Source organism: Lynx rufus, unplaced genomic scaffold (genome assembly GCF_022079265.1).
Source record: "Lynx rufus isolate CCGP_SWC_20201006 ecotype Redwood Valley unplaced genomic scaffold, mLynRuf1.p SCAF_16, whole genome shotgun sequence".
Taxonomy (NCBI): Eukaryota; Metazoa; Chordata; class Mammalia; order Carnivora; family Felidae; genus Lynx; species Lynx rufus.
The window spans coordinates 30,449,241-30,462,586 of record NW_025814830.1 but is presented as its reverse complement, the minus strand read 5'-3'; the positions used below and the strand labels follow the sequence as shown (position 1 = coordinate 30,462,586).

Below are 13,346 nucleotides of genomic sequence, written 5' to 3'. Positions count from 1 at the left end.
ACTCTGGCTGTGTGTTAGAATCACTTGGGTGGCTTCAAAAAACCAACAAAAACACCTATGCTGGAAGCCCCCCTTGCCAAGGACCAATTAAGTCCATCTCTTAGGATAGGACTTAGGGTGTGCGCATACATGCAGAACTTTCCCAGGCAATCAATTCTGAAATGCACCCAGGATTGAGAACCACTGCCCTGGAGAAACTCTTTACACGTGCACCAGAAGACAAGCTAACCAATGCAGCACTATTTGTAATAGCTGGAACCTGGAAGTAGCCCAAATGGCCTTTAACAAAAGGATAGATGAATGAGTCATGGTGAGAAAGGAGGAGGGGTAGCTATGCACACCAGCGTGGAGGAGTCTCACACCACGCAGAGCCACAAGAGCAAGTCACGGGAGAGTGTGCGGATGAAAAACCTCACCTCTCCTATAAAGCGCAGAGTTTGAAAACATACAGCATGCATCAACATTAGAGATACATATCATATGTGTATTGTGTATACACACACGTATGTGACAAACTAAAGAAAATCAAGGAGAGGGGCGCCTGAGTGGCTCAGTCCGTTAAATATCCGACGTCAGCTCAGGTCATGATCTCTCAGTGCATGAGTTCCAGCCTCGTGTCAGGCTCTATGCTGACGGTGCAGAGCCTGCTTGGGATTCTCTCTGTCTCTCTCTCTCTCTCTCTCTCTCTCTCCCCCCCTCTCTGCCCCTCCCCCACTGGCACTTTCTCAAAATAAATAAATTTTTTTAAAAATGGAGGATGATAAACACAAAATTCAAAAACATAATTGTCTCTGGAGGTCGATGGGAAGATAGTAAGAAGAAATGGGTCTTCTGAGCAGAAGGAAGATTCTATTAAGCTGGAGGGTGGGTGTACAGGTGCTCATTCTATTATTGGTTTGTATACCTTACATATACATTAACTATTTTGTATTTATAAGAAATTTCATTAAAAAAAAAACACACACCTAGGAAAATCCATCCATAAAAACCCTTGGTCTTCAGGAAAATGCCCGCCAGCCCAGAACACAGTCCCGCGCTTCTGTGACATGAACCTCCGGGAAATCTTTTGGCCCGGTTAAAATTTCATTCAAAATTGTAAAAGTGGAACCGACACCAGTCATAAGAATAACAAAGCAGATGAATGTTGTCTGTGACCAAAAACACTGCTGCAAATCACACAAATGTAGAAAGTGCGGGACAGGGATACAAGAGCTGAGAACTGATTAATAAGGCATGAGGAGAAGGAGAGGGATTCCTGTGATGGAAACCTGAAATAGCAGAGTTGAGGCAAGGCATGAAGAAATCTAAAATGCCAAAGATGAAGTCGATGGGAGAGGGAGAGCTAGGAGGAATGGATAATGCTAAAAACGGGCGGTGAGGACAGGGGTAAGAAAACGAAGCAGGGGCACCTGGGTGGCTCAGTCACTTGAGCTTCCAACTCTTGATTTTGGCTCAGGTCATGATCCCAGTGTCATGGGATCAAGTCTCACATCGGGCTCTGAGAAAACCAAAACGAAGTGTAAATGAGAGAATCAGCTAGAAAATGATTTAGTCACAGAAGGTAAAAGAAACACAGCATCTCAGAATAATCACTTAGAGACAACTCAAGAGGGGCACCTGGGTGGCTCAGTTGGTTAAGTGTCTGACTTCGGCTCAGGTCATGATCTCACTGTTCTTGAGTTTGAGCTCCATGTCGGGCTCTGTGCTGACAGCTCAGAGCCTGGAGTCTGCTTTGGATTCTCTCTCTCTGCCCCGCCCCCACTTATGCTCTGTCTCTCTCTCTCTCTCTCTCAAAAATAAACATTAGGGGCGCCTGGGTGGCTCAGTCGGTTAAGCGGCCAACTTCGGCTCAGGTCATGATCTCGCGGTCCGTGAGTTCGAGCCCCACGTCGGGCTCTGTGCTGACAGCTCGGAGCCTGGGGCCTGTTTCAGATTCTGTGTCTCCCTCTCTCTCTGACCCTCCCCTCTTCATGCTCTGTCTCTCTCTGTCTCAAAAAAAATAAATAAACGTTAAAAAAATAAAAAAATCAACATTAAACATTTTTTTAAAAAGATACAATTCAAGGAATTTTCCAGAAATAAAGCAAGAGTGGATCTACACATTGAAGGAAAAAGTGGTACAGAACGTTCAATACTAAAGATAACAGTTTTCCTAGCTGCGGTCCCTGACCCCAGCACATGCAGAGTGCCGTGTGTTATCGAGGAGGCGCTCACTGTTAATTCTGAAGTTCCCTTACCGCTAAAACAGGGTGATGCGATTTGTAAATCAGTGCAATGAAGATTTTTGTGGTCTAGAAAAGTTTCCGGTTTGTGCTTCTCTGTTCCCTCAGTCTTCCCTTGCTTCCATGGCTGTTCTGTCACAGTGACAGACTTGGGAACAGGGAGGGTGGAGCGCGGTGGGGACAGCTGGACAGTGGGCTAGGGACCGAAGGCTCCACTCAGCCCCTCCTTGGCGTCAGATCTCTCTTTCCGTTGTCACTTCCGGGTGGTCCAGGTATGACCTGACCCGGCACCCACCGTCTAGCATGAGGCCTCCGCCTTGGAGGATCTGGAAGCTGCATTTAGGCTCAGCGGGGCTCAGAGGCGGCCAAAAGTCCCTTCCTCCCTTACTCTCTTCTCCGTTTACAATTACTTCAACATTTTTTCTTTTACATTAAGCCAGATTTCAAATACAATTAGATACACTGTAACACAGCTGGATTTGTTTGTTTTTAATTCAGATCAACTCTGTTAAAAAAAAAAAAAGGAGAAGTTTATTGAAAACACTGCAAGGAAGCAGCTGGCAGGACAGCAGAGGAGAGGCCGTCTAGATCAACTCTATTTCTTTTTTTTTAATACGTGTGGCGTTCACAGCTGTGTTAACCCTTTCTCTCCCTTCTCTGCCCTCCCCAGAGGTGTTCTCTCTCCTGAAGTTGATGCACAGCACACCCATGCTGCTTTTATATCATTTCTCTGCAGAAAAGAGCTTATATGAAACGTGTCCTTTTGAGGTCAAATTGGCATAACACAAAATTAACCATTTAACGTGAACAACAGAACCTCTACAGTGTTGTGCAGCCATCACTTCTGTCTAGTTCCGAACGTTTCCATCACCTCCAAAGGAAACCCTGTACCCGTCAAGCATCTGTGCTTTATCCCCTAGCCTCCCTGCCTCTGGTAACGGCCAGCTGCATTGTGTCTCTGGGGACTTGCCTATCCTGGGCATTTTATCGGAATGGTAGGTGACCGCAGGGACCTTCTGTGTCTGGCTTCTCTCGGCATGTTTTCAGAGTCCATCCGCCTTGCAACCTGTATCAGTACTCCTTCCTGGGGCTGAATACTGTTCCATCGTGTATATACGCCACTATTTATCCCATCGTCCACTGATGGACATTTGGGCTGCTTCCGCCTTTTGGCAATGGTGAATAGCGCTGCTACGAACATGTGTGTATGGGCACTGAACACAGACACCCTGACCCGGTCCCTGAGTGGCTGCAATCAGAAGTGGGTAAACCGGGCCGGCCCTTGGCGAGAGCAAAAAGGCCTGGCCTTGGCTGTCAGGCACCTCGGCTCAATCTTTATCGGGAAGCCGACGCGCCCTCTGGTGGCCAAGCGCAGAGCAAGTCGATTCTAAATTCCGCTTAAAGGCCAAATTTGAAATCTGGTTGTTTTATCACCGCACCGGTTCCTCCGGGATTGCTCCTTCTCTGTGTCTGCCCCTCGTGGAGTTCAGCCGGGGGCTTGTTGATGAAGATGTCAATCAAATGTCCACTATGCACGAAGCACCTCTCTCCCACCCCCTTACAAATGAGGCAGGGACTGAGTCAGCCAGGGTCTGACTCAAATACCAGCCCCCCTCCCCCCACCGTGAGCTCATTGACAAGACAAGCGTGCAATAACTATAATAAAGGGGGCAGGGTATGACAGAGGTCAGGCTGAAGGCAGAGCTGGGGGCTGATGGAGGGTCAGTACAGCCACGCTGAGCTCTGAAGGGACACTGGATTTCAGTCAAGGGAGGGGACGTGCCTTCCTGGTGGAAGGAACAATGTGATGCCAGAGCCCTCACTGTTCTCTGTTCTCTGGTCCCTTTCTGGTCTATTTCTCACCAGTCAGGGGAGTCCCCGAGTCACAATTCATTAATGGCCCCTTTGCAGAGGGATATGGTGGCTAATCCCTTCTTCTGCATCTCGCTCGCTGCCCCCCAACCCACGTTCCATCCTGATCTTGCTGTTAAACATCCTCACTGTCCACCACGCAGCTCTACTCCTCTGAGTTTACAAATGGGCCTCTGAGGAAGTTTTCGCTTGGACAAAAAGGTTTTGTTTCTTTTAAAACAACTTTTCTCTGTACGTGGATGAAATGTGTGTCCTCTGAGTGTCTTAGGCTCTGGACGGCAAGGGTGAGGGGTCCCGCCCCAGCCCTTGTTCTCCTTTGCTGTCACGGGGGCTCCTTCTTGCCTCCCTCTACTTTGAGATCATCTTTCCTCCAATTCCCACCCCCCACCCTGCGGCCCCACCCAGTGGATCCAGAAGACACTTTTTCACAAAGCACTCACACGAGGCTGTCCCAGGATTCCAGGTCCAAGGCAGTCGTTGGCGGGGTACTCCTTGGGATCAGGGCAGGGGAAGAGCCCACCTGGGGGCAAGGAGACCCTGGGGCTACAAAGAAGCCAGTTCACCATCAGCCTCGTTATTGTTGTTTTTCTTTTTTTATTCCTGCCCCTACTGGAAAGTGGGCTTGGGTCTGTCATCTGGCCTGCAAGAAGACAACTGACCACAAGGGGGAAACAGGAGGCAAAACTTTGCCTAAAAATAACTCCTAATTGCAGCCTCCTCGGACAAGGCAGATCACAGACCCCTAGGAAGAGAAGGACCCCGTGCTCCTGCCCCCAGACAGCATCCCAGAGAGAGAAGCCATGAGGCCCCGGCTGATCAGGAGAGTGAAACAGAACTAGAATCCAAAGACCCTAATTCTCCCCAGCACCCTACGCGCTGTGGCTCCAACCCTGAGTTGGGCTTGCACAGAGGGGTCTGGGGGAAGGGAGTCCATAACTTCCCCATCCCCCATCCTTCTTAACATGTAGGTTGTGGGGTGCCCTGGCTGGCTCACGGAACTCCCTTCAGTGGAGGAGTCAGGACTGACAGACGCACAAAGGGGTCAACTGGGAGAACAGTGCCATCATGGCAGGCTGCCCCACGGTCCACAGGAGCCAGAGGCATCGGAGCGGGAGAGAGAACCCGATGGGCAGCCATTCTTGGGGAAGGCCTCCTGGAGGCTGGGCTCATCCCACAGACCCCCTCAGCTCCCCTGCCTGGGCTGCTGTCACCGGGGCCTTTGCTTTCCCTCACATGTAGTCTGCGGTAGCCATGTCCCCCTCTAAGCCTCAGTTTCCCTTCCTGGCCTGGACAAGGCAGGACCGGGTAGATGTTCTTGAGGGCCCTTCCAGTGTTGACAGGCTGGTGGACAGAACACACTGGCCCAGACACAAAGAGCCCAGGACAGAACACGCTGGCCCAGGTACAAAGAGAGACTTTAATCAGGGCTCTTTCGTGCCATGGTTCCAGACCAGAAAAGAGGGCAGGGGTCTTCTTTGTCCTTGTAGGGTCTTCACTGGACTCAGGCAGCTTGGGGTTGGGGTCGTGAACTGAGGCAGGAAGTCTCCAAATGGTCCAGGCAGAAATCAGGACTCCTGGGGCACAGGGTTCATGATGCTTTGCAAATATCTGACTGTCTTCTTCACCCTGGGGTCCTTGGGGTCGGAACAGATGGACTTGCCATGGATAGTTACAAACCTACACAAAAGGGAGAAACCCCGTCCAGGGGGCGTCAGGGCAAGAAGGCCTCCCAGAGCCCCAGGATCAGCCTTGCTCTGCACTGATCAGGACCCTGAGGCCTTGAGAGGAGCAAGAACTTGCCTGAAGTCACATAGCACATCGGTGACAGATCTGAGACATCAGGCTCTATCCTCAGTGATTCTTGACCTTCCCAAGGTCCCTGCCAGTCCTGGCCCTCCCAGGGAGCCAGAACTGCAAAGCCTCTGCCCCCCTACTTCAGCTACACCCATGCCCACCTGAAGCCTAGGAATTAGGGGTGTACAGGAGGGGCCCGGCTCAGACCAAGCCATGGGAAGTGACCACATTGGCTTTGGACTGCCCGTGTGACATGGGGCTGCTCTGTCTCTCTCAGGGCCTCAGTTTCCCCATAAATCAATGAAGAGTTGAACCTCACAAGCTGGGGCTTTTTGGGTCTCACAATGTGGGGTGTAGGGGCTTCCCTGAGGAGCAGGGCCCGAGTGGGAAGGAGACCACAAAAGCCCTGCTCTCTCCTCTCCCCAGTGGCCCTTCTGGGAGCTCCTGGGTCTGCGTTCTCCCAGACTGAGCTCCCAGGAGCAAGGGCGGGGACAGAGGGTGGGGTCAGGGCACACTTACACGATGGCGTCTTTGGAACACTCCCCCGAGGTCCTATACCACCCTGTCAGCCTTCTGAGAGGGATGGCCCCTTTGAAGTACTCTAGGCAGCACTCCCGGCCCACGTTGGTTGCTCGAGCTACGGAGAGGGGAGACAGGGAGAGGGGAGACAGGAACAGGTGTTCTGTGAGTGTCTGTGTGGGGGGTGGGGGGGTCCATGGCTGTGGAGGGGAGTCCGTGTGCATGTCTGTGTGTGTGTGTGTGTGTGTGTGTGTGTGTGTGTGTGGTATCAGAGGGAGTCCACGTGTGTGTGTTTGGGAGTCTCTTGGGCGGGGGATCTTGTGAGTGTGTGTCTGTGTGTGTCAGTATGTGCACACATGTGTGCATGAGGTCTCTGTGCTTGGGGGGGGGGTGTCCCTGTGTGCTTATGTGTCTCTCTGTGCGTATATCTGTGTGTGTTTGGGAGAAGTTGTGTATGCATGTCTCTGTGTGTGTCTGTGAAGGTGTGTCTTTGCGTGTCTGTGTGTGTGTGTGTGTGTGTATCTGTGTGTACACATTTGTGTGTGAGATCTGTGTGCTGCGGGGGTCCTGGGTGTTTGTGTGTGTGTGTGTGTGCTAGCACATCTCTGTGTGTGTTCAGGGGGTCTGTGCACATATACTGGCATGCATCTATGTGTTGTCCCCGTGTGTCTGCATGAGTGTGCACCTGTGTGTGCACACACTCAAATACCAGCCCCAAACCACCCTGGAATTTCCTCCGGGCCAGGCTCTGGGCTGGGCCTCTGCCTGCAGGAGCTCATTTGGTCCTCCGCAGTGCACCTAGAGACAGGTACTATCATTTCACAGATGACTATGGGGAAGCCCAAGGCGTGAAGACACTTTCCTGGGGCTCGGCTTCCTTATCTTTGCACAAGATAAAGTACCAATACTTGCAAACAGGCAAACCAGAGACGTGTGGCTTTAATTAATGCCATGCTAGAGTGTTTTCTAAGAAGCCCCCAACTGTCCTCCAGCCATCTCGGGGGCAGAACTTGGTCTGACTAGCCCACGATGCTGCCCTGGCCGGTGACTTACAGAAGTGAGAGTAAACGAGCAGTCACGGGCAAAGGCTGGGCGCTAACCAGCTGTGTTCCCACATCCCGTCTTACTTTGTCCTTTCCCCCCCAACTGCATATAAACCTCCCTCTTGCACATGCTCTGGGAACTAGCCGCGTTCATGCTGATTCCCTCAGTGTAGACCCATTAATAAAACAGATGCTAACCAAGACTCCTAAGAAGGGGTCGTGTTCCACTGTCAAAACACAGCCCCGGTCATTGCCCCACAACCACTGCGGCGCGAGACGGGCCAGAACTTTGCTCCTCCCCAAGCTGATCCCCAAGCTCGGGGGCCGCATCCTCCTCTCCGTCCTCCCCACCCTCCTCCTCATTTTCCCTTGACTGCCTCCCTCAAAGTCCTACGGCTGCCACCGGCCTCCCCCTTCTGCAGGAGCAGGTGGGCTGTAACTCATGCATAAATAGTGAGTGTTGCTGCTATGATCTCAGTGCCCCCACCCCTCCTGTCCAGGGCGCCTTCCTCGGCCACACTCCTCTGCCCTCACCTGCATGGGTGACCTGCAGAGAAGCCCCCAGGAGGAGCATGACCAGCAGCAGCAGCCTCAGGGACATCATGGTGCCAGGAGCCCGGGAGAGGATCTGTGCGTGTGGATCCCTCTGCTCCAGGAGAGACGAGGATGACAGCCAAGTGTGGAGGTGACCTATTTAACCTCTTTGGGGACCTTGCCCCACCTCCTGTCACCTCCCCCCCCACATGCCTCCCTACAGCAGTGGAGTTTGAAGATGATTCAGCACAAATGCGGTCTTGGAATGTTTGTGGCTTTCCAGAGAATGGGCACTCAGCTGAGGACAGAGGTGGGGTATGTGTGTCCGGGGGCTACGACAGAGACATACTTCTCTTTTCACAGGGACATTTCTTGGTTCCTCTATTAGCAGGGCTGAGAAGCCTCTATCCTAAACCGGGTTAGCATCTGCCCCGAGGCTGGTGAGCCTCCTTCAAGCACCATCGCACCCTGTGTGTGGGGTGGGGACAGCCAGGCAGGAGCCAAGAGGGCTGCTTCGGCACCTGAGGTCCAGGCCTGGAGGAGCTTCCCCCTCCGCCTCCAGGAAGGCCTCCTGTGGGGGAGGGGGAGTCCGCAGGCCGCATGGGCACAGGGCGTCTTCACAGGGAGTGCCCCTGCTCCATCTCATTCTGAGAAAGGCCTGGGGCCCACACGACTTTGGCTGGGGGGCTTCCCCAAGCAGGGCCCTGACACAGGAGACCAGAGCCCGACAGGTTTTAATCACCACTTAATCCAAATGGGCGCCTCTGCAGATTGGAAGCCCGGTTCCCCCACATGGGGCACCCCACCCTGGGTTGCAGAACAGCACGCAAGGGTCTGTGAGGACCTGGTCTACAGTGGACACGTGGTCAGGGTCCAGCGCGAGCCAGGCCCTGAACAGACTTTCCATCCACCCCATGGGCTGCAGCATCCCTGCATCAGGCCACACCCCCGGCCACCAGAGAAATGGCCAATTGTCTGCCTAGGGCTCCCCTGGGCCAGACGGTGGGAGTCCCTTAACCAGGAGGAGAGTCCTGTGCCCGCTTCCAGGTGGACAGCATCTCAGCAGGGTGACCCCTGACCTTGGTTTTAACACATGGGATCCGGGCCTGGCTCCACTGTATCCCAAGGGACCAGGAGCAGCTGAGATGAGGCCCCTGCAACATGTTGTCAGGTGCACGGGGCCCTCTCAGCACAGCTGGCTCTGGGTTAACTTGGAGCCATTGTTAAATTGTCATCAGCGGTGATGATAACCACAGCAGGCGCTGTTTGTTGAAACCCAGCCCCACCAAGGGAGGTGCTCAGACTGTAATCCTGCCTGCCGGTCCTCACAGGGCACCTGTGAAAGGAAGCCATGGTCAAGATCAAGGGAGGGCGAGGCCAGTGCTCCTCCTTGTCCCCCAGGGCCACTTTGGCAGGCTATGGCTGCTTCGCTTCATGCGGGGAGTGGGGGGGGAGCGCCCGTCCATGGCAAAACGTCCCTCGGGCAGGATCCTCTGTCACCATCTTGCTATGTGACTTTGGGCAGCTCATAGACCCTCTCTGGGCCTCACTTCACCACCCGTGGAGGGATGTTTGGACTGTCCCAGGGACCCTGCCGGAATGGCAGATCTGAGAAAGATGGGGTCCTCTCTTAGTGGATCTCACAGCAGCATTTCTCTGCTTCTCATAGGCTCACATCACCCACTCCTCAAGCCGCAGCTAGAGGGGTTCTTGTCCCCAGCCTGTCTGGCTGAGCCATTCTCCCTGTCTCTGGGACAGGCTGCCATCTGCCTGTGCAGCAGAGCGGAGAAGGGAGTGGATCTTCCTGCCTGCGCTCATCTTCGGTGCTGGCTTCCTGCAGACAGTGGGGGTAACCTCTACCCCAAACAGAGAGGCAGCCAGCAGGCCCCATCCTGCAGAGCTGGAGGAAGCCTGTCTGGTCAGGAGAACGGGTGCCGGTGCCCTTGGTGACTGTGCCCGGGAAAGAGCAGCTCTGGCCTGGAGACAGAGCCTTAGGCCCAGCGGAAATGCCAATGACCAGAGGTGCTTGGGGAGGGCCTGGGTCCTAGGAGGGGCAGAGGATGTCTCTGCCGATACTGCCCCTGATGGGCGGAGTGTCTCATGACCCTCTCTGTCCTCCAGTCCCTCTGCCCAGTGGCTTTTCCACCCACCACAGAGGCCACGGAATGCTCTTCTGTGTTGGACAACAGGGGACTGTTAAGATGACAATTAGCAGCTTTATTACCGGCGAGGCCACCCCAGCCCCCACTGCCGGGAAAACCCCCTGAGTGGGGTTTGAGTCCCCCTTGTTCTGCCATAGACTCAGAATTTTTCTCCAGAAGGACCCAAATTCCCCTGTCCCTTCTAGGGAATTGGTTGTGACAGCAGGAGCAGAAGGTTCTGGACTAGCCCTGCTGGTGCAGGATGCCTAGCAAGGGAGGGATCAGAGCAGCAAGCATGCCAACGAGAACCTGCTGCATGTCAGGTGCTGTGCCAGGGGCCGTGGGAGGGTGTGCAGCAGCTGGCAGAGGGGACGAGGCCTGGCCCCAACACAGGAATGTGCAGGTGAGATAAAGGGCTGGGGCCCAGGGCAGGGAGATATTGCTTCTGGCTGAGAAACCTTGGAGGGCTTCATGGAGGCGGCAGTCAGTGAGCCTTGTGACTGGGAGGATTCACACCGGGGAGCTGGGTGGCTCAGTCAGTTGAGGTCCGACCTGGGCTCAGGTCATGATCCCACAGTCTGTGAGTTCGAGCTCTGCGTCGGGCTCTGAGCTGACACCTCAGAGCCTGGAGCCTGCTTCGGATTCTCTCTCTTTCTCTCTCTCTCTCTCAATCTCAAAAATAAACATTAAAAAGTTTTTTTTAGGGGCGCCTGGGTGGCGCAGTCGGTTAAGCGTCCGACTTCAGCCAGGTCACGATCTCGCGGTCCGTGAGTTCGAGCCCCGCGTCAGGCTCTGGGCTGATGGCTCGGAGCCTGGAGCCTGTTTCCGATTCTGTGTCTCCCTCTCTCTCTGCCCCTCCCCCGTTCATGCTCTGTCTCTCTCTGTCCCAAAAATAAATAAACGTTGAAAAAAAAAAAATTAAAAAAAATAAAAAAAAAATAAAAAAAAAAAGTTTTTTTTAAAAAAAAAGAGAAGGAGGAGGGGGCATTTCACACGAGGGAAGCACTTAGCATGGGTGCAGAGATAAATGAGAGAAACAGCACAGGACTCTGTTGGGGGAAATGGTCCCGATGTGACATGGAGACCATAGACCATGAGACACGCCCGCACACAGGACGCTTTCAGTGAGGCTTGACCGGGGAAGAGGGGGCAGAAGACGAGGACAAGGAGGCGAGCCGGAGCTGGAGTCTGGGGAGGAACCGTGGGGCACAGAGCACCTCTCCGCCTCACTTTGGAGGCAGCACAGACCAGGGACATTTTAGAGGTGGTTTCCTTGCCCGGGATTAAGTGGCTTATTCCTCCTCAGTTCTCCCAGCTATGAAATGGATTCCAAGGGACCTTCCAGATGGAATGTCCTAGAGTCCGTGACTATGCTAAGGGCCTCGAGAGACCTTTACGGTGCTGTGCAGACTCTAGGGCTTGGAAGTCGGTCAGGGGAATCAGGAACGCTCCCTGGAGGAAGCGGTGGTGAGGCAGAGTTCTATGGAGGGTGGCAGCGGAGAGGGCGCTGGAGGAAAGGCCAGGGCACAGGCGGGGAAAGCAGAGCAGAGGCAGGCCTAGTAGGACCACAGAGGTAAAGGGGAACTGGACCTGAGTGGGAGGAGGAAGCCAGGGTGACTGCCTGTCTCAACACCTCTGACTCAAGCTGACTAGACACGCCGCCTGTACACCTGCCACCCTTCCTGCCCCAGCCCCGAAACCACTGCCACGGGGAGTTCCTTGGGGAGTGGAGAGGATCGCTATGTCCCCACTTTATCTTGAAGGGGCTGCACCGGCCAGAGTCTGGGGCCCTCACCCTGAAAGCGAGGGAGGGAGGGGTCCCGCACCACCTCTGGCTCTGCTGTGGGCTGGGAGGCTGTTGTCACAACCCCGAGAACTTAGCCGCAAGCCCTTGAGCAGGGGTCAGGTTTCTGAGATGGAAGCTCTTTATCGTCTTCAAATCGCAGATGACAGTTGTCACTGGGGTGGCATGTCCCATGTCAGCTGAGGCTCCAGGAGATGCAGTGACTTGCCTGGAACATCCCAGTAAGGATCCAGCCTTTCATCCATCCAGCCCCATCCTCTGACGGCTGAGACTGTATGGTCTTGTCCTGCCCGTGGGGGCTGAGACGCGAAGGTCCCAGATGTTACCCCCATCCCCCAATCCCCAAATGTGTCCCACCCTCCTGTCCAAAGGGCCTAATGTGCTCCCTGGTGAGCCTTTCCTGACAGGTTGTCGGTCGGCTTGATTCCTTGGGTCAGAAACACAGCAGTAGTCGTTACCCTGGGCTTCCCCTCCCCTCTCATGGTCAATGGGCAAGGCCTGTTCAGCCTGCCACCTGGATGTGTCTTGAATCAGTCCCCTTCTCCCCACCATCTCTCTGTTGGACCACAGCCCAGCACTCGTCTCCCAGCTCCCCCACGTACCCCTCCAGTCCACTCTCCTCTCTAAAGCCCAGACCTCTTTCCAGAACACAAATCTGAGCAAGGCTCTCCCCTCTCAAAATCCTTCCATACCTCCCCCTTGCCCTCAGGATGAAGTCCAGATTCTCACGGACTTTTCCAGACTCAACTTTTGCCCCCAGCCCCACTGCCCACACCATTACTTTATTCTAGCCACATGGACCTTCTTTCAGTTCCTTGAAAATGCCAGGCTCTCGCTGACACCCAAGCCTTTGTACAGGCTCTTCCCCTTGTCTGGAACACTCTCTCCTGCTCCCCCACACCCCACTTCCTTCCACTCCTACCCTTCTTAGATCACAGCTTAAATCCCCACTTCCTTCCTTTGGCCCCCACCTTCCTCTGTGTCCTCACAGGTCACTGGCTTTCCTATCATGTTTTCGTCACGTTGCACTGTGAGCACTGGTGTGCTTCCCGGGTCTTACATGGAAGATTGTGAACTTGAAAACAGGATCTTTTCTGTGTTCCGACCCATAGCTCCGGGACTTAGCACCCAGTAGGTGCTCAATAAAATATGTTTCTTGAATGGATAAGAGGTGGATGGTCAGATGGATGGGTGGGTGAATGAATGGATGGATGATGGTTGATAGATGAAGGATGGGTGGATGGATGGATGGACGCTTACAAATTTCTGAACTATAGCTTGAGCACAGCTTACACTCTATCTCAGGGGCACCTTACATTCTATCTCAGCATGAATTCTTTTTGGTTCAGTGTGTGCCACCACTTCATGAGACACACCTGAATTCTCCTGTCTTGAATGAGGCAGAAGAATCCAACCA

At 53.8% G+C, this 13,346-nt stretch overlaps 1 protein-coding gene across 1 annotated transcript; it reads right to left on the bottom strand.

Annotated features, from left to right (window-relative positions):
• Nucleotides 1-5,659: 5,659 nt before the first annotated feature.
• On the bottom strand, nucleotides 5,660-8,054 carry CCL17 (C-C motif chemokine ligand 17). The gene is made up of 3 exons (XM_047078898.1): nucleotides 7,985-8,054; nucleotides 6,408-6,525; nucleotides 5,660-5,771 (listed from the first exon to the last, which is right to left on the bottom strand). The coding sequence occupies exons 1-3, from the start codon at nucleotides 8,052-8,054 to the stop codon at nucleotides 5,660-5,662; spliced, it is 300 nt and encodes a 99-aa protein (XP_046934854.1).
• Between the last annotated feature and the right edge of the window lie 5,292 nt (nucleotides 8,055-13,346).